The 20,741-nt window shown below is 39.2% G+C and overlaps 1 protein-coding gene across 8 annotated transcripts in view; it reads left to right on the top strand.

The window, feature by feature from the left end:
* Nucleotides 1–20,741, top strand: part of CCSER1 (coiled-coil serine rich protein 1) — a 733,964-nt gene that overhangs the window by 109,859 nt on the left and 603,364 nt on the right. For all 8 annotated transcript variants that reach the window (XM_064449956.1, XM_064449958.1, XM_064449955.1 and 5 more), the window contains exon 4: nucleotides 17,832–17,925. In XM_064449956.1, the coding sequence (XP_064306026.1) occupies nucleotides 17,832–17,925 (94 nt within the window). The remainder of the gene's footprint in view (nucleotides 1–17,831; nucleotides 17,926–20,741) is intronic.

A 20,741-nucleotide genomic window follows, 5' to 3' on the forward strand; every position in this document is an offset into this window, starting at 1 on the left:
TTCTTTCCAAAAGGCGTGAAATCTACTTTTCCTTGGACTCTTACCCCAACCCATGCAGTAAGTGGAGCATAAGAAGGATGCTACTTTCGTCAACATAAGCATATCTTCCACTGGGAAATATTCAAAGGTATACGTCTGAATCCTGGATTTTTATGGCCCACAAACCATGGGTCTATTAAAGAATAAATGGTTTTGGAGACCTATTTTATACATGGCCAATACATGCGTATTGGTAGGTTTTCTCTGATTTTTATTTGGTAAACGACACAAGAATATCCAGTGTCATATTTTACTTTTGTAGACAGTGCATGGAAAATCCTGTAGATGAACAGTTATTGCTCTGTTCATGGGTGGTACCTGAAGAACACTGTGTGACATGCGTTTTTGCGCACAAAGATTTTTTTTAACGTTTGTTTACATTCTCATAGATTAGACTGGACTTTTCTGCAAGGACCAGAATGCCAAACTTTCATTATTATACTGCCTTGTCAAATTTTGCCACACTAGCCTCCTGTGTATCCTGAGGGAAAGGTAAACAACAAACCCATTACGTCTTTGAAGTTCATACTTCTGTAGATTGAATCTTCATCTTGAAGAAAGTACACCCTGTCAAATTATTTGGAGTGTTGAAAGGATCTTGCCTTAGGGCTGAAGTGGAGGGCTGGAGCTGAGAGCAGTGCAAGCTCATCACACTGATGAATTGCTGCCCAGGTAGCTAACAGTAGAAGGAAAATGAAGAGGTTTTTTTTTATTTCCTTTCTCATCCCCTAAAAGAATGGATGAAAATGGAGATTAGGTCATAGTGCTTACAGCTGTAAGCAGGTATGGTTTATTTTTGTTGTTGTTTGGGTTTTTTTTGTTTTGTGTGGGTTGTTTTTTGTATGTGTGTTCTGGCCCAATACTTTCAGATGTCTGCCTCTTGCGCTCCTGAATTTCTGTCAGTTGGGCAACAGCTGTTGTACCTATGTGGCACAGCTGTTTTAGGAGGTTAAAGTCATAATAACTGGTCATGTCTCAGGTAAGACTGTTCCTTACAACTTTTATTAGGTAATAAATTAGGTCATTGGTCTTTAAATGGACTCTGTTCAATGGTGAGTCAGAGCAGGGAGGAAGATCCTGAAATTGTGTGTTTGTAGTGACAGGTGCTGCTGCAGCAGATGAGCTGGGATATTGCGGTTGTTTTCATGTGTTTGACTGTACTGAAGGAACACGTCTGTCCCTCAGTCGGTTTCAATTATCACACATTTAGAGATAATACAACCATAGTATTTACACCTAACCTTTAACTCAGTAAATCTCTGACTACAATAATTTGTATATGGTTCTCTAACAGCTTAGGATGCACACCAATCTGGAGTGAATACAGATGTAAATAAGAAAATTCTCTCTCTTCTGTTAGTAGCAGCAGGCTACCTATGATTATGCTGGTGCATACTCATTGGTTCAAGAGCTGTAAGGATGGACACAGGGCTTTAGCAGCTAGTATGGCAGCACAGACAAGCTTGTTTAAGAACCTCTGGCAAAGTAAGAATTAAATTTCCGTCTTTCTTTTTTTGTCAGTTCCACTGGGTGAATGTTTGCTGAAATTACGATACAATAAGATGAAGCAATTGCCTGATATGGCTGAATAAGGGAGGAGCAGAAATGTAAGACACTGCATTCTGGTCCCTGCAGTGCAGCCATCTTATTCTGTGCAGTAATTCTACTTGTTCCGATTTCTCTCCTAAAAGCAATAGGATTTTCACTTGGTCTGTATTAATTAGTATATAGAAAGTAATCATAGAATATTCACTGATTGTGTAGCAAGCAAATGATTTTAATGAGTACTGGAACTAGAGAAACCTGACTTGCAAGGGGATTTTTGTTCTGGGACAGGTGGATCAATGTCAGTATCAAAGAAGGATGTAGGGTTCAGCTGAAACTTGCTGCAGTCAAGGCAAAAAGGATATTCTCTACCTACCATTATAAGGTGTTTGTACAGCACTTCTGCTCATAACAGATGCAGTGCTTGAATCTCACTCTTCCATCCAAAATCTGCTGTTGCTTAGCTTCCACATTTTTCCTTTAAGACTGCCACTTTTTCGTCCAGTTCAGTTAATGTTGGTAAAGAGGTTCAAAATTTCATGGGAAAAGAACAAAGACAGTTTGTGCTTAGACAATGGGATGATATCAACCTTATTCTTTAGGAAAGTAGGCTAATAAGTTACCCTTTGTTAAAGTACATGCGCACTGCCACTGCAGAGCTGGGATTAATAGTACTGCATAGTACTGGACACCAGAACAACATTTACATGTGCTGGCTTTATCATGATGACTACATTTGCTTTATGACTCCTCAATAAATAGAAAGCCAAAACTGTTATTTGGCTTAATCCAGTCTATACATAGAGAACCAAGGCAGTAGAAAGTATGTGCTTTGGTGTTAGATCAGATTTATTCTGCTCAGCACATCCAATAGTATCTAATCTTTATGTAGATTCTACTGCATATATCTAAGACCTCTTTCCTCTTATTTACCCTAAAAGCAACAGCAGGTATAGGAGGTGCTTACATGCAGAAAAGCATCTTAAAAATAGGAATATTGACCAAGAAAGGACATGCCAGTCTACTTGGATGTGTGAATATGTCTGCTAATCCTTATAGAAAGTGTTATTAGAACACATTGACTGAAGTGAGGTTTAAATCTGGGTGAAAATCAAGTAATTTTAATGTCATTAATGTTGGTATAGTACAAGTACTACAGAAGTACTGTAGTCAAAACTATAGTAGAAGGTCTTCCTCATTCTAGTAAATATTTGAAAATAATGGCAATCTGCCATTGCTAAGACAATAAATATTTACTATGTAATACTTCAGTTTATTGTGTAAGCTCCTGACTATGTAGTCATAGAGGACTGGTCTCATTTTAAGAGTCCAAGAAGCTCTTACCATAAATCTGAGCATTGTTTTTGTTGTTGTATGCTGAATAACATTTTGTGGGAAGTGTTCTGCGGATTAGTTTATCATGATGGCCCTGTCGAAGCCTAGTCCATGAGCATCTGTTTTATTCACAACGTGGGATAAAAACCTGTCCATAGGACTGAGCAGCTCTGGATTTTTGTGGTGTTGCCTGCTTAGAGTGGGAAGGAAATGGCAACATTTTGTTAACTGAACCCATCAATGCTGCTATCCTATTCAAAACAGAACAAAAGATTGTGTTTTACATCTTTCTGAAAGAAAATCATAACTGTATGAAAGAAACCTACCCTGACTTTCGACCAAGAAGCTGTCTTATTTTGGGCCTCCTAACAGTATGCCCTGAGTACTGAGCCGTTAACAAATAATGAGAGCATTGACTCACTGAAAGGGAAAAAAACCCCAAACTGGAGCGCATTAGACTATTAAATTGAAAATTTATTCCAATTAGTACTGGGGGGGACTGCTTTCTACCCTACTAAATTAAGCAGCTGGGAATTAATGGCAAGTGAAAATCATTATAGTGATAGTCTTTTTTGGTAAGGATTTGAGAAAGTTTCTGACAGTGTCACCATTACCTCAGAGTTTCAGTTGCTCTCTATACTGAAGATGCATAAATGTTGATTAGTGAAAAAGGTCTTCGGAGTACCTTCTATCAGAGCAAAGTCTTTCCTGACTGTCTCAGGTCTGACATCTAACTTGTCAGTGCGATCAGTTGCCCATCCCTGCTTGTTCAAATAGCAGACTTGTCATGTGCTCAGGATAAACTAGATAAATGATATTTAATGGCAAACCAGAGAGCCTTTAAGAAGTAAGTTGCTGATTAAGTGGGTGCATGTTTTCACTCATGGTCCTTTTGATCCAAAAAAATGCTATTTCTTTGCTATTCTTTATGCCCATTATTTCTGTTAAACTTATAGGAAGAATGGGAATTGCCAAAGAAATACTGCAGATGCCATTTAAACTGCAAAGCTACACAGTGACCAGAATTAAATGGAAACAGAATTGTGGGTAAAAGTCCCATAAGCAGAGTGAAGAACAGGTTTTGTGCTTCGCTTTGTGGCAAATCCAGTAAATAGCTTTTTAGGATACTGTTTTCTTCTGAGGAACCAGACACTGATGCAAACTCTACAGTACATGTGTAACGTTATTTGGGCCCTATATGTATGTATATATAATATATATGTAACATTATTATTTGAGCTTTCACTGGTTAGAATGCATCACCAATTACTTCTTCCCACCCTGATACACCTGACATCAGTCTGATCTGTAAACAGCTACATTGACTCAAATTACTGAAGGATTGGATGTCCTGCCAACAAGTAACAGTTTATGATGCAATTAACATTACTAAGGGCTATGTCATACTGAAAATGGACTGTGAGTTCATTGCCTTACACAGGGAATCATCATCAGCTCCTTTTTTGGGCTCTGAAGCAGTAATAAAACTAGTGCTACTGTTGGGGTAAGCTGAACAGATGGGGGTGCCCAAAAGCTTAAGGACTGGCCTTAGTTCAAGGAGTGTTATACCTCTCCAAGAGTGTTGTGTTCTCAGCTATTTCCACTTCGCTCCCACAAGGAGACTGTCCCCTTTATAGGGTACTGACTTCATCAATGGATTTTTTTTTTTTTGAGGCAAATGCTGTAACACAACCAGGTGTGGTTGGCAATGTGGCTGGCAGCTGAATGTACAAGATCAGTTGTCTCTGAATTCGGATGTAAAAGCCAGGTGACCTCTCATACCAGCATACTGCTCTCTTAAGCTCGGCATGCCTGGCAAACGGAATTTTTCTGTTCAGTTTATGCACCTGTGTAAGTCATGGGAAAGAATTGGACAGTCTTCCGTAGGTATTCATGCTGTACTTCCATTCTGATGTCTACTGGGCTAAATATCTGTTAGGAGAAACTGCACATGTGGATATTGAAAAAGAGAGTAATTTCAAGCATCAAAGAGTTTTGAAAGTACAGAGGCGAAGTTACAGAGCCTGTAAAATGTATGCATTACAGAATTTCCAGCAAGGGGTGGTTGTTTCTCAGTCTCTGTGAGATTTGGATACCTTTCCAGCATGGAATATTTTATTTTGTACTGCTGATGTTGGTCAAAGCTTGTTACAGGTTGCCTTGCTTCCTCAAGTTCCCAATTCACCGCCCATTCAACTGCAGTAACAAAAAAAAGAAATCTGTCTTCTGGACCAGTAATGGCCATTGCAGCTTTTCCTCAAAAAAAACTAACCCCAAACCCCACACCAAAAAACCACAAAACAGAGTGGGAAAAAGTATGCACTAGTGGAAAAATTACATTTGAGCAGAAGCCTTTCTCAGAGAATGATTTAAAACCCTGTTTACCAGAGCAGCTGTAGGCCAAAGTTACCATGGAAACAAAGAATTCAAATAATATTAGGAATAGCATATCTATTATGATATTACATTAATGATGCTATAGTAAAGGGTCACTTGTGGTTTCATTTACAGGGCTCACTTTTTGTGATTTATCACCAATATTACAGGCTACAAATTAGAACTAGAAACAGAAGCTTCAGCTTATAATAATATTGGGAGAGAAAAAGTATTAAATTTTCTTGTTACTAGACAAAAATATTTTATTTATTTAACCATATGTCTAGGAGAGTTCTGGGTTTTTCATATGTAGCAAATTCGTAGTCTCTCCTTAGGAGCGCTCGAGCCATAAAATACATTATCTTAATTTGGCAGCCAAAAGTGCTGACTCCAACAGTATAGATGGTACAACTAGGACCGGGATATTTTGGGGAGAGGTTATTTGCAACAGAATTGATTGGTTCTTGAGCTTGGTACCATACATTCCTTTTCAGAAATACTGAGAACACATGCTAAACAATGTTAGTCCTGTTTGGGAAACAGGGCTTGAATTCAACTGTCTCTGCCAAATGAATGTTGCAGGTGCTGGATGGTGGCAGAAGGAGAACTGTTCTGATGTGGTCTGTCAGAAGAATAATATTCTTTGAAGACATTGCTGTGGTTTGCCCCTTAGGACTGGTGGGGGTTTATCAAGATTATAAAATGCCAAGATTCCCTCTCGTATACCCTGAATTTAAATGTTTCTTATTTTGGCTGCCAGGTCTGCATTAGCTCTATGGTTATATCCTCCCCTCCCCCTGCCCCCCCCACGTACTACTGGCCAAGAAAATGCAAAAATGAAACCGAAGGTTGATTAGGTGTCATAAAGCAATTTTTGACCCCTTTAATTGTTGGCTGAAGCATTGACTTGGGTGCTGTCAGGACACAGACAGAAGTTTCTAGTTGCTGAAGTTTCAGTTGCAAAACAGATGAGCTGAAAGTTATGTGTTTAAATTTTTCCAAACCCACTCAAATTACCTGACCAATCCATGTATTGGATAGCTTGTTGTACTCACATCTCTAAGGTATATACAAATAAGCTTCACAGAATGCTCTAAATTATATCCTGTATAAATGCAAGATAGAGCTACTCAAGGAGCTTTTTTTGTATTTGGCAGAAAAATCTGGCACACAAGATGTAGAAAACTTTCCCAAAGTTATATGATGATAATGACTGCGCTAGAATGCTTGTGTAGTGCTTTGCCTATTAGAAAAGCTGTAAAACATTAACTAACCTGCAAAGCAAATTATCTGTTGCAGATGTATCCTGCTGCTGGGAGGAAAGTATATACGTGTATGAGTGTGGGGAGGAATCTTTTAAAGGAGGCTTTATTTGGTCCTTTTAAGCTTTACTGCATTTCTTTGACTGTATTTACATACTTTCTTAAAGGAAGAAATTTTTTATAGGATTTTGCTAATGAAATTATAGATTGATATATGAAAAACTTATGTACCTTTTTTTTTGAACACCAAAAAAAAAATCCAGTTGTCTTGATTCTGCTTACAACCAAGTGAATTTGAATGCTCTAGAATTACTCAAAAGAATGGCATTCAGCAAACAGCCTTTCTGTCTGAAATGCTGTTGGTTTTTCTTTTACTCAGAGACTCAAATCTCAAACTTTCTGGTGCACATAAGCGTGTGTACATTTTAAATGTGGCTTTTGCTTTAATATTCTATTGTTAGATGATTAATTCAAGGTAATGTGATTGCTGTCTTTATCAGCTTTGTCAAGAACTGATCCTTATCTAGGTGTGACTTGAACCTGGATTTATTAGAGTACTTTAATAGATGCATAAAGTATACTAAATTTTAAATGGTGAGGGCACCCATTGCCTCCCAGCTCTCTAAGCGCTCTTTGTGCGTCTGGCCTGTGTGTTGCAAGTGGGTGTGTTAACATACACATACATGTATGTAAGTGTAGGAATGACAATTGCTGCAAAGTGGCCATTTAGGAGACTGACAAATGAGGCCAGTTTCACTGGGGTGCAGGTACTGGTGATGGCGGTGGTCCTCATTGTCACCCTTGCTGAGGAGGCTGAGGAGGCCAAGCTCCTGCGCTCTCAGATGTTGGAAACTAGAGCCAAAGTGTGGTTCTTCATTCCCCATCTTTGCTTGCTCATCTTTGGTGGTTTTGTGCTTCTCAGCCTCCTCCCCAAAAGGAAAAGGGGGACACCTTATCCCCCTGTCCTATAGGTCACCTTATTTTTGGGACCAGGACTAGTTCTCTTTCTGTCATACATCTCTCCTGCCTGTTATACATCCTTTGTTGTAATCTTGCTGTGTTGTTTTTGCTCACATATTTTCCTGTACATTGTTTGTGCAACTGTGCCTCTGTTACCTGTTTGAGTCTTTGGAGTTGCATGTTATTCATACACCTGTGCTTAGTGGGGTTATACAATACTTATATGTTGTTACCAGTTACACTATTAGTGGCATTGCTGTGTTACAAAAAATACGTACACCAGTTATTGTCCCTCCATTTTAGTGTGTGCATGTCTAAGTTCAAGGCAAGCAAATAGAAAGTGAATCTTCGGTTACACCTGCAAAGGTGAGTCCCATTGGCATTCATGGATGCACTCTTATAGGCGGATTACACTATTGAATGAATACTGCAGTAGGGTCACCAACCCGTGGCTTTCAGCTGCATGTTATCTTCACCGGTGCCAGAGCAGTTGGATGACCCAACAGCAGCAAAAGTATCCAAGACCAGCTGGCAGCATCTACAGCTGCTGTGTAGGAAAAGAAGCCCTTGTAGGCTTGCGGTGTACCCTACCATATGATCCCTGTGTGTGCTGTCCTAATGACAGGAAAGCTGATTAGCATGGAGGGAGTGAAACGCTGGTGCTGTATATCAACACATTACTTATTTGAATGCTTTTGCCTGTGGACTTCGCATGGTAGGTGCCATTTCCCCCCGTCGTCTGATCTTGACTAATGCCGTGGCCAGACAGGAGCATAGTCAGCTCTTGTTTCTGTCACCAGTGGTGATTGGGCTTTGCTGTATTACTCTTCTGTGGCTTCAGCAAGCCAATCATATAGTGGCAGAATGCACCCCGTGTTTCCACATGGATGAGGGCAAACAAAGACCTGTTAGGAGAGTCCATTAGTTATAATTACTCAGGCAAAAACAGCATCATTGCCGACACTGATTTAATGCACAGAAGGAGAGAGAGAATTGAAAGTGCAGAAAAAAGAATAGGATGGAAAATACTGTGCTTCCCTTACACAGCCAAAGCATGTGTGCAGAAAACCTTTTGAAGAATAATGTGATGCATCTGAGCTCCTATAGTTGCACAGTTTCCTCCACTGATGATTCTTTCTTTGGGTCTTAAGGGCACATTAATTTATAATATAAATGGATTTCCACACGTTAGCTACAGAAAATGTTCTTACCAAATGTTACAAGATTTATTTTTTCCTTTCTAAACTCTCTAGTTTATTTGAGTAGGGATTAATACACTCTTTGGGTGGTGCTATTCAGGAAAAAAGAACAGTTTTCAGCTGCTCTTGGTATATGAAAGGCATTCATGAGCTTTACATTTGATACAGACATTTTTAGACTGTTGGCAGGGATTCTGTGTTCTTAAAGATTTTTCTGTTTGCTGGGTTTTGCGTACTTTCATTTTCCCTTTGAAGTGTGTGGGAGAGTGCAGAAGGGGAAATACTTCATTATGTCCATGAATTATTCAGGTATGGTTCTGGAAGTTAACATTACTTTAAATAGCTCAAGGTCTTTCTTTTTCCTTGAGTATATCTCAGTTTTCATTCTTATGCTGATTGTATGCCATGTTTCTTTGCGGAATACAATTTTGATGAAGTACTATCTTTTGGCAATCTCTAGAAATCACTTCAAACTTGAAATAAATATTTAATTCTGACCTTTTCCAGTATCCTGAGTAGATACAGGTGAATTGTCATACATACGTCTTTACAAAAGAATTAAATTATTCTCCCTAGAGTGCGATTTCTATGTGCTCTTGCAAAAGCGTTTATCTCAGATAGCTCCCCCACATATATTTCTACAGTGAAGAAAAAAAGGGTTCTAGAACACTAAATACTAACATACTAGTATACATGCAATACTGGGCTGTTTTTCTGAGAGGAGTTTTATAAACCACATGTAGTGCATCACTTCAAATTTTTTTAATTTAAAAAAAAAACCCAATAAGATATGAAAATCTCTATTCAGAAAATAGTTAATAACAGTAACACAGAGGAGGATGATCAGAAAGATGTCTAGAGACCATGTGGGGAGAAAGGAAAACAAAATAGAAGCCAAAACATTTTTTTGAAGAGTGCGTTTTTAAAATTTTGTTCTTGTAGTTCTAAAAATATATTTGAAAATCTAGTGATCCCCACATAATCACTTATGCAAATGAGATCTGAGCTATTATGTCAAGGGAAAAAAAGCTTTTAAAAATTATTCCCCTGGGTTTTAGGACTTTTCTGATATAGTCTAAAGTGGCAGTGAAGTGGGATTACAGATTCTTGATGACAAATGCATCTGTACACAACATAGGTGATGATGAAGGGTGGTGTTTCAATGAGGGACGCTTGTGACAAAACCTTATCTGCTCTGTTTGAATTCTGGCAGTGGCGAGTATTTTGTACAAGCATGCACCGGGGAGGTGCAGTGACAAAATGTTTTCCAGGAAAAATAGTGTACTTGCTAAGCAGAGGTGCAAACCTTGATTAAAAGATAAGTTAAAGGTGAAAATTTAGTCAATATGTTCGAGTTCATGATAGCGAGGTTATATCAATATATGTATAACCCGAACTAACTTTCTGTGACTTCTGTGAATACTATCTTCAGCCATATATGTGTCTAACAAAAATGTTTACAAACTGAGTAATTGTAAACATATCAGTGCTTCAGTCTTGTAGCCTCATTAAGTTGCTTACTGGACCTCAAGTTCTTAAAGGTCTTGAACAATCTCCAAGCAATACTCAAGACTTCGTTGCTGTGTTCCTTTACGGTAATGAAATGGAAATCTCGGTCTCCTGTGCAGGAGAACACTGGAAAATGCGAGGCCTCAGTGGCAACCTGTGTGCGGATACAAAAAAACACTGGTCAGAAAAAAAGTCTGCATCCCCTTGTTTGGGAAAACAAAATTTGTCAGGGCTGAATCTCCCTCAAGACACCAGCATAGAAAATAAAAAAAGTAAACAGAAGCCATCGAACACCATATTGGCTAGGGACTGCATGTTAATTAGAATAGAATTACAAAATAATGTATACAACACTCTAAAATGCTGGTAATGACAGACAACCTGTGTCTGATGCCTTTAGGACCTGGCTATTACTTTATTATTTCAATAGTATGGGAGCAAGACATCTAAAATAAAAATCACAGAATGGAGGGGTTGGAAGGCACCTCTGGAGATCACCTTGTCCAACCCCCCTGCTTGAGCAGGGACACCCAGAGCAGGGGGCACAGGAACGCGTCCAGGTGGGTTTTGAATGTCTCCAGGGCAGGAGACTCCAACCCCTCTGGGCAGCCTGTTCCACTGCTCCATCACCCTCACAGGCGAGTTTTTTTCTCATATTGAGCTGGAACTTCCTGTGTTCCAACTTATGCCCATTGACCCTTGTCCTGCCATTGGGCTCCACTGAAAAGAGGCCAGTCCCATCATCCTGACACCCTCCCCTTAGATATTTATAGATATTGATGAGATCCCCCTCAGTCTTCTCTTCTCCAGGCTGAACAAACCCAGGTCTCTCAGCCTTTCCTCATCAGGAAGATGCTTCAGTCCCCTGATCATCTTGGTAGCTCTCTACTGGACTTGCTCAAGCAGTTCCCTGTCCTTCTTAATCTGGGGGGCCCAAAACTGGTCACAGTACTCCAAACATGGTTTCCCTAGGGTGGAGTAGAGGGGGAGGATAACTTCCCTCAACCTGCTGGCCACACTCCTTTTAATGCAGCCCAGGATACCGTTGGCCTTCTCGGCCACAAGGGCACAGTGCTGGCTCAGGGTCAACTTGCTGCCCACCAGCACTCCCAGGTCATTCTCAACAGAGCCGCTTTCCAGTAGCTCAGCCCCCAGCCTGTACTGGTGCCTGGGGTTGTTCCTGCCCAGGTGCAGGACCTTGCACTTGTTCTTGTTGAATTTCATTGAGTTCCCCTGGGCCCAGCTCTCCAGCCTGTCCAGGTCTTGTTGGATGGCAGCGCGGCCTTCTGGTGTATCAGCCACTCCTCCCAGCTTGGTATCATCAGCAAACATGCTGAGGTTACACTCTGTTCCTTTTTCCATGAATATGTTGAACTGGACTGGACCCAGCACAGACCCCTGGTGTGTGAAAACATCAAGAAATTAATCTTTTGATTTGTGCCATTGAGTGCTGGCTGGTTCAAGTGGGCAGGTTTGTTACCTAAACCTGATTATTCATTTTGGTTTTGCATATTAGTTGTAAATATTCAAGTTCTACATGGATTTACCCTGCTTTGTTTATATATATCATGCACTGGATACAATTTTGCCAGGTCCATTTTAGAATTGAACTGCATTGCTTAACGAAATAATATGCTTTTGTGTATTCATATATATGTTTTGTTGTTGTAGTTGAATACCAGAGTAGTCAGTTTTTAGAGGAGTATACTCTAATTCCACAAGCAGTAATTTCACTAGGTATTTATATGTGTAAGCTGGTTATTTGGAATAATAATTTAAAAACCACATCGTAAAGGAGGCTTCATAAAGAAATGTTATTTGCTTTTTGTTGTTTGATTAAGCCTAATAGTAGATTTGAGACCAGTTATGTTGGGCACTTTATATGTATTTATTACTAAAGCTGTTTTTATTTATTCCAGCTTTCAAACCCATTTTAAGTGTTGTAGACTCTGAGCTGGAACAGGTCTAAAAATAATGAAATACTTGAGTATTCTGGGAAAGGACTGAAAATTCATGTATTATGCATTAGATTTCCTTTGAGTGATTATAGGAAAGGAAGCTGGGATGAGAGAAAGGCGGAGATAGGGAGGAAACTAAGGTAGGAAGGAAAGCCCCTTTCAGCAACCCTGAGTAAACTTACTATCCTGATACATGCTGGGAGGAAATGTGTTCGTATGTCTAATACATCTCTATATCTGTAATGTTTCAGCTGTTTCTGAACTATATCCATGCATATCATTTTATAATAAAGAATGTGATAATGAAATGATTCTTAGGTCATATTTCTTAAGAATATTAAGAACATCAGGGCTCAGTCCCAACTAAATTGGGTACCACTGAGTTCATTAGGCTTTGAGTAAGATACCTAGCTGTTGGATGAAAAACAGCAGTTTATACTTCTTGTTGTTGCTGAAAAAATTTTAAATATGAAAATTGTTACTGAAAAGTTACAGTTGCCTTGAAATGTTCTTGGATTAACATCCTGTTCTGCCACAGATATTATCAGTTATCAAAAGCAGCCTGAACCGTTGTACAAATTATTGCTTTTTATTCTGAATTGGTAACATTTAAAATATCACTGTTAAACTCTTAAACAAGTTTCTGTTTGAATAAATAACCGTGGTAGTTCACCAAGTCAAAAGTAGAAGGAGTGGTCGGTAGACTGGGGCTGCAGCTTGTCTTGACCAGGGTAAAATTGAGAGAGATGGGCAAATGATTAGCCAAGTAAGTCTGTCCACATGTTCTCCTCACAGATTACGATCAAGTTTCAGACCAACTGGGAAAAATAAAAAGGCAATGTCATGTCAATTTCGGCTCTTTGGGCCTGTTGTAATTGTAAAATGGTGGTAGAAGCCAAGCTGGCACCAGAAGTAGGAGATACATCTTAAGGCTTCCAAGAGGCTATTGCAGAGTCAATAAAGAGGTGTTTGCTGCAGAGCTTCTGCCTTAACTCAATGGTTTGCTTCCTGGAATAAATAAAAAGTATTCCACCATAAATAGACAACAATTTTTTTCCTTGGGACCTTGATGGGATTACTCATTTCTTTTTCTTTGTGTAACAAAGCCTTGAAACTATCCACTTCGAAAGCTCTTTAGGGCTTAATCTCTCTTATTTTCTTTTTATTTCTTAATATAATTTAATTGCATTATTCTTCAAAGAATGCAGCAGCAGTGGTGAGGGGGAGGACGGGGAAAGGGTCGAGATATTAAACTTAAAAAGTAATTACAATTGTTACTAATTGTCACAGCAACAAAGGAGTAATGGATTCCGGAGAGGAGGCAGAGAGGAGGAGGACGTCAGCGTGCGCTCACAGCAGTACTGCTGAGCCATTCGGTGGCGTTAGGCAGGTCTTTCTAGGAGCCCTTTTCTCTTACTGTGTTTTCTAATTATATGTTTTCAGAAAATATTCAGTTAGGACAGCCCTGGGAACCTAACTAATGCGCTCTAATTGGGTGTGCTTTTATGCATTAATGAGTTCATTTCTGTTTTGTGTCTGTGGAAGGACTCCACCTGCAGAGGTGGGTGATGGGAGCAGGGAAGCAGCTGGGCTGACATCACTGACACCCCAGCAGATAGAGCAACTTTCCTTGCCAAGCCTCATTCTCACCATGATGGACAGTAGCTGCTTTAATTTGCTTGTTCCCAGTTTTGTGATTTGCCCCTTTATAAAGAACAAGTGAACTCCTGGGGAAAGAGACCGACCCGGTGGAGGTACTTCCAGGAAGAATAAACCTGGGGGAGCTTTTCTTTGTTACTTTAGCTTGCCTACTGTTATTGGTGCAGTCAAAGAGGCTGTAGGAAAGGGAAGGCAAGGGGGTTGCAGATGCGTTGGGAAGGCAGCTGGGAGCCCTCAGCTCAGGCAGACAAGCACAATGTTGCTGTGAGGAGCAGAGTGTACATCATCCTTGCAGGACAGAGAGACAGAGCATAGTTTGCCTCTACTCTGAAGGTTATTGGAAGCGAAGACCTTCCTGAAAGGCAATAATATGCAGGGGGAGAGTTGTATACAGACTGTTTCTTTTTGGTTGATCTTACCTGGTGGAGTTTCTTCATTTTAGAAGGTAGTGGTTCTGTTTGTGTGTGTTTAGTTTTTTTCAAATCAAATAGAATTTGTTTTTTGAGAAAGGTGGTGAATCACTATATTTTTGTAGGCAATCTCCCAAGATTTCAGACCATGCACAAGTTACTGCACAAGATGTAGGAGTTGCTCAATTAGTGTGAATTCATGCTCATTACTACTGTTACGGCTCATCAAGGGATGCTTAGCATTAATATCAACATGGGTTCAGTTGGTCAACTGCAATAAAGGTGATAATTCTAAGGTCAAGAACAAATCTCTGTAGTTCAACCTTTTTAGCTTTTGCTTCTGGAATGAAAAACTTCTAGCTGTTGCTTAAAAATTGCAGGGATTGTTCTTCTGGACTTTGTCATCCAAATGCTGTTCTTATTAATAAAACAATATATAAACAAGTTATGTTGTACATTCTCTGAGTAGTTTAATATACCATTTGATCAAGCTTGAGTGCATAATAGCTCTAAATTTAAAATGGGAGCAGAATCCCTGAACTCTTCCTTTGTTTAGACATCACTTCCTTGCATTCTTCTGCTCTTAAGTTGCTACAACCATTGATTCTCCTGAAATGTGGCTGGTAATAACAGTTGAACTGGATATACTTCAGTCACATCAGGCAGTGTTCTTGGAATTTGTGAAAAAGAACAGAGAACAAATCTTAGAAGTGTCTTACTTTGAATGATATTTAAGTACTAAAGGATACACATAAGCCCTAAATGAGATTTTCAATCTTTAGTATTTCACTAGCTCCAACAGTGATTCAAAAGTTACTTAAGTTGTAGATTATCTGAAACATTGAGCAATGTGTGTTCTCCCACTTCAGTTTAATACAGAACACCTTTTTTTAAAACATTTTTTTAATAAACTAGCTTGCTGTCATGGTTTAGCCAGCAGCTCAGCCCCACACAGTCGCTCGCTCACTTCCCCACCGGTAGATGGGGGAGAGAATCAGAAGGGTAACACTCGTGGGTTGGGATAAGAACAGTTTAATAATTAAAATTAAAATAAACAACAACAGAAATTCAATGTAAAGGAGAACGAGAGGCGCAAAGCCCCGGGGGAGGGGGGAAGGGGATGATCCGCTGAAACAAACCGAACTCGATGCAGCCGCCCGCCGCCGCAACCTGCCCCCCTACATATACTGGTCATGGTGTCACGTGGTACGGAATGAACCTGCCATTGGCCAGTCGGGGTCAGCCGCCCCTGCCATGGCCCCGCCACGCGGCAGAGCGTGGGAAGCTGGAAAGGCAGCCGCCCCCCCACAGTGAGGAGAATTAACCCCTTCTCAGCCAAAACCAGCACACTTCTGTTTGGGTTTGTTATGTCTTAATGCAAATCCAGACTAGAAAAGTTTGTGTCTATGTAAGTGACAGGTACAGTAACCTGATATAATGCATTTGTGTATTGCACTTTCATGTTTTATTTTTATGCCTTTGTACTGTATAGTAATAAAGAAATTGATTATTGAAGGTCTACATTTTGTCAGCATGAGGGAAAGAAACAGTCACTATGACGAAGGCTTGTCAGCAATAGCTCTTTGAGTTAAGATAGAGGGAATAAGATGATGCGTGTTTGATGTCACTGTAGTGTTCCATGTAGTGTATATTTTCCTTCTGTACAATGCTGCTTGCTGCTTGAGTGGAGGTCTGTACACTTGACAATTGTCACTTTCTGTGCTTGGCATCTGTAAATATAGTAACAGCATTTGCAGTGGGTTCTGTATCTCAGAAGAGGTTTTCTCGTGTTGATGGTATGTCAGGGAAAGAATGCGAGAAAAGGTCCTTGTGTTGCCTGCGTGTTGTTTATGACTCAAAAACAGAATTTGAAGAAATAACTACTCAAAAGGGTTGAATAAGTGTAAATTGTGAGTGTGAATAAGAATTGGTATCTATTATGGGTGGGAAATGCTTCAAAAGATTGAAAGGAACATAAAAAAATATGGTTGGACCTGAAGTCAGGGAGGGTCTTTGCTAGTTTAATATAGACTGTTATATTTCTCTGCTTTCTGTACAGCAGTTTGCTATACAGGGATCTCAGACAGCTTGACACTTTGGGATGATCAGCTGGCCTCTCTTGCACTGAATTCCCATTTTCTCTGGGTTACGTTTGTGTTGGGAGCATATGGGATGTATGGGGTGCCAGCACCTCATGCAGGATCTACTGATTTTTTTCTTTTGGCCAGTGAATAGACTGAAGAATTAAGCCTGTTGCAACATCACTTGTAGATTTGCCAACAAAATGCCAGCTGGAGAATGCATGAATTGTCTTTGATTAGATGTTGGTGACTGTGGAGAAAATCATAATATTATCAGGTCAAAAGAAATTACCAAAAAATAAAATATACATGGGAAGAAAATAGAGAATGAATATCTCTCTTAATACGTTGAATATAGCAACTTTAGGTTGCCTCATCATCTCATTTTCCAAAGTTCCCCCTGATGACCGTAGGAATGGGGAAAAAGAAAGAAGAGAACTCTCCTGGTGTGGGTTGCCTTCTCCCTGCTGCTGTTTCTACCTGGATGGCAGAAAGGAGAGGCTTTCTTCAGCCATGACTCCCTGCGTGCGGCTTTGTCCCCTGTCACTGGTGCGTCTGTTCTGAGACCAGTTGTCTTTCCTGTGTCTGGCTGCAGGCACTGGTTGTCCAGGTGGGCCTTTGCAAAGGCTGAGCCGAATGCCACTTCATGACCCCCAAAATTAAGCCTAAATAGAGATACTGCTGTATTCAGAGTTTACAGAGTTAAGATATCTACCTGAGACACAAATAGTCATTTTATCTTCCAGGAGGCTAATCCTGTAGGGAAAAATATAATGTGAAAAGATACTATTTTTCTCTCTTTTAATTGTTGCCCCCCAGCCTCTTTTTGACTTTCCAGAGGATGCACTGTGTAAACCTGCCTTACCTGTCTGTGGTTAAAACTTGGCAAACAAAATGGATCACAAAAAGGGAATGGGGACCTAAGCAGCTACACTTCATTGTCAGGCTTTCTGTCCATGTAAGCCTTTAGCACCCACTTTAATACTTAAAAATTCATGAGTTGATCATTCGTGCCTGAATTCCCTGTTTATCCTAAATTTGTGTCTCTTTATCCCTTGGATAGATAGAACAGTAAATCTCTATTCAGACTATATTGGTAAAGGCAGGTGGTGCTTAGAATTCCAAAGTTTAATGAAAAACAAGTACTGATACTTTTATGTTGTGCTAAAAAATAACATTTTTATGCTTCATAAAAGTTACAATTAAGCTTGGAAAGACACAAAACCATAACTGAACAGAGAAAAAAAGTAATGTAGATGGCATTACTTGTACTTCTAGGGTTGTTTTTGTTAAATATTCAAGATCCTGTAAAAACAGAGAATGGTGACAAATACATTTCTACTTGGACAGTTGTTTCATACAATTTCTCACTGGTCCAGGGTTAGCAGAAAACTTTTCTGTAGCTCATGCTACAGATCTGATTGTTCATTATTTTGTACAGAACAGTTTGGTTAACATATCTGTCTAAATGCCTTTTTTTTTTTTTAACATCTATTAGGATGTTTTGAATAACTTGGGTTCTTGTGAGTTGGATGAAGATGACCTGATGCTTGACTTGGAGTTCCTAGAAGAGCATCACCACCATCGTTCTGGTAAGTCAGAAAAATACTGAATATTTTCAGTGAGGTATTATTATTCTAGAAATATAAAGTAAAAGTATTCATACAATTACTTGGAAATAAAAAAGTAATTTTTCTTGGAAGGGGAAGAGCAGTATGCACTTTGTAGCGTTATTTCTAAATGCATTTGCCATTTAACAGAAAGGTACTCTGTACACGGCATTTGGACTCTGTATGGTCAGTTATGAAATGGAAGTGATTTTTATAGCTACAGAAGAATTCCAGCACCGAGGGCAGACACATCTGGTTTTCTAGATACTTAAAATGACTGCTGCCTACCCTGGGCAGTTGCTAAAAAGACTGTTGCTGATATAATTGCAATCCTATTTTGCATGTGCCAGAATAATGTGCTTCAAATAAAGACGGTTTGACCTGAGACATAGTGTAACTTGATTCTTTCTCTCATGGTTGGTTAAGGCACTGTTGAACTGCCTTGATTAATAGCAATAACCAAGGTCAACTTGTGGCGTGTTCAGAATGATTTTATAATAGGATTACACAAGGCCTTGGTAAATTGTGGCACCTGCAGTGGGGAATCCTGCATTTCCTTTGGCTGTGATGTGGGACAGTGTAGGGCCTAATCTGTGAACAGGAAAAGTCCTGCTAATTCCACAGGATTCGGAAAACTTGAAACATAAGTGAGATTTGTACTTGATCACAGGTAGAGCTCTGAGTTTGCACTCTGTTGTGATCCTCTGTTATGGCAGTGGCATGCTTTTAAGCAGAAGTAATCCTCACCCTCTCTTTTAGCTGCTCTTTTCTGGCCCCTCTTTCTCCATCCATCCATGTAGGTACCTATGGTGCACATTCATGCAGACTCGTGTGGAAGAGGGGTTTATGAGACATGTGCCTGCCGATGTGGGCCATCTGTTCAGTTCTGGTCCTGCTTTTGATGCAAATTTAGCTATGGTTGCAGATAAACTGCTCGAATTACACTTGTTTCAAATGTTCTGTGTATAATAATTCTGTGAATATATCTGAATTTCTCTATGATAGTTCTATTTAACCATTGTATTGTGCTTTTTAAACCTGTTTGCATATCTACTTATAGGATGAAATATCTCTTCCGTTTTATTTGGTAGAAAGCAAAGTAGCCAGAGAGTATGGAGGGTTGTAGCAGCAATATGAGTGTGTCATAGCCTCCTAAATTACTGGGAGCAAGGATGCAACAAATCAACTCCACGAAAAACACTCTTTATATCCAGTACTGAATAATGTTGTTAGCTGGTTACAGAAAGTCAACTCATGAGTGAAGAAACATGGGTCAAAAAGTTTCAAAAACAAACATTACATATTATAAGAAATCATAGCATTTAGACTTGTTCATTCCCTGGACCTGCTGGAAAGAAATTAACTGGCAGAACCATTTTCCAAAAATAAACTTCCCTAACATGTTGCAGTTGGCCTCACCTGTTTTTTCCTCCGTTTGTATATTTATAAAGGAGTGATTTAAAAGTGATGGAAAAGTTATGTCCAGTATATTATTATAAAGATTTTTAGCAGCTTCTGGAACAGCTAAGATCGTAATGTCTGAATGACATTATTCTTGATAGAAAAGTAGTTAAGATGGAGATGTGATATGACACATAATTTTCTACTCTTGGCTCATTATCCAGAGCAAATGAGATGCTTTTAAAACAGACAGCTCTACGTTGCCCTTTGAAGAACAGTGACCATTTCTATTCTGAGCAGTAACGTAGACACACACGTTGCAGTATACATATTGTCTTTAAACAGAAAGGTGTTTATCTCAGTAATTTGTGCTCTTTGATTTATTTGTTTGGTGCTGGGTCTAGCTGCAAAAAAATTTAGGATTTGCCTAGTTGTCACTGTTTTTGGGTCATTCAGTTGGAAGAAAGAGTTGGAAGGTTAGAGCCACGGTGTAAGTTGACACAATTTCACCAAATAAAGCTGACGTCTTTATACTGGGTTAGGATCTGGCACAAAGTGGTTTGATGTCATTGTTTGTAAGTCATCTTAATTCATGTTAAGACATTGAGATAGCAGGCTTGATTTTCAGAGTCTTTTAGTGTTTACATGCCACTTAAGTACATAAAACCCCAAGTTAGACACTGATAACGAAACATTTTTGACAAGTTGCTTTTCTGATGGCAATATTATTAAGCTGTGGCGCCCTTCCAGGATTTAAGACTTTTCAACCAAAATTCTTTTTAATAATTCCAAATCAATCTATTATCTGTTTTTAGTTTTGGGCTTGTTTGTTTTCTCCAATAGGCCTCACCATTCATACCTAAATAGAATTCTTCTAAACTTCTTCAATTAAAAAATATTATCAAATATTATTGAAGCAATTTTTTATAAGCGCTGGAATACAGAAGTGATTGAGTGATCACGTTCAAGATATACAACTAGATTAATGCAGAGCTTTAAATGTTTCTAAGCTCATTAGATTGGAAGTGATTGTATTTCTGGGCATGTATATATAAGCTATTGCAGATAATTGGGAAGATATATATAAATTTTTATTTTTTTATTTTTTTTTTTTAAAATCTTCAATCTTGCCCCCTTCACAAACAAGATGACAGCGGATTACACACTGAGGATGAGCCAGTACTGTTATGGTAGAATTTGTTATTCTGATTGAATTTGTGTAAAACCAAGGGGCTACTTAATTCTTTCAGTATGTCACCAGCCTGAAAATAAGAGTAGATGATTTCCCCTAGTATTCGCTAGTATTAGGTTGTTTGGACTCTTTGTATAGGCTCCTTTAAGGTGATGGGCATGATAGTGTACCTATGGCTTGCATCACCACAAATCATGCAACACAA

Source organism: Phalacrocorax carbo, chromosome 4 (genome assembly GCF_963921805.1).
Source record: "Phalacrocorax carbo chromosome 4, bPhaCar2.1, whole genome shotgun sequence".
Lineage (NCBI taxonomy): Eukaryota > Metazoa > Chordata > Aves > Suliformes > Phalacrocoracidae > Phalacrocorax > Phalacrocorax carbo.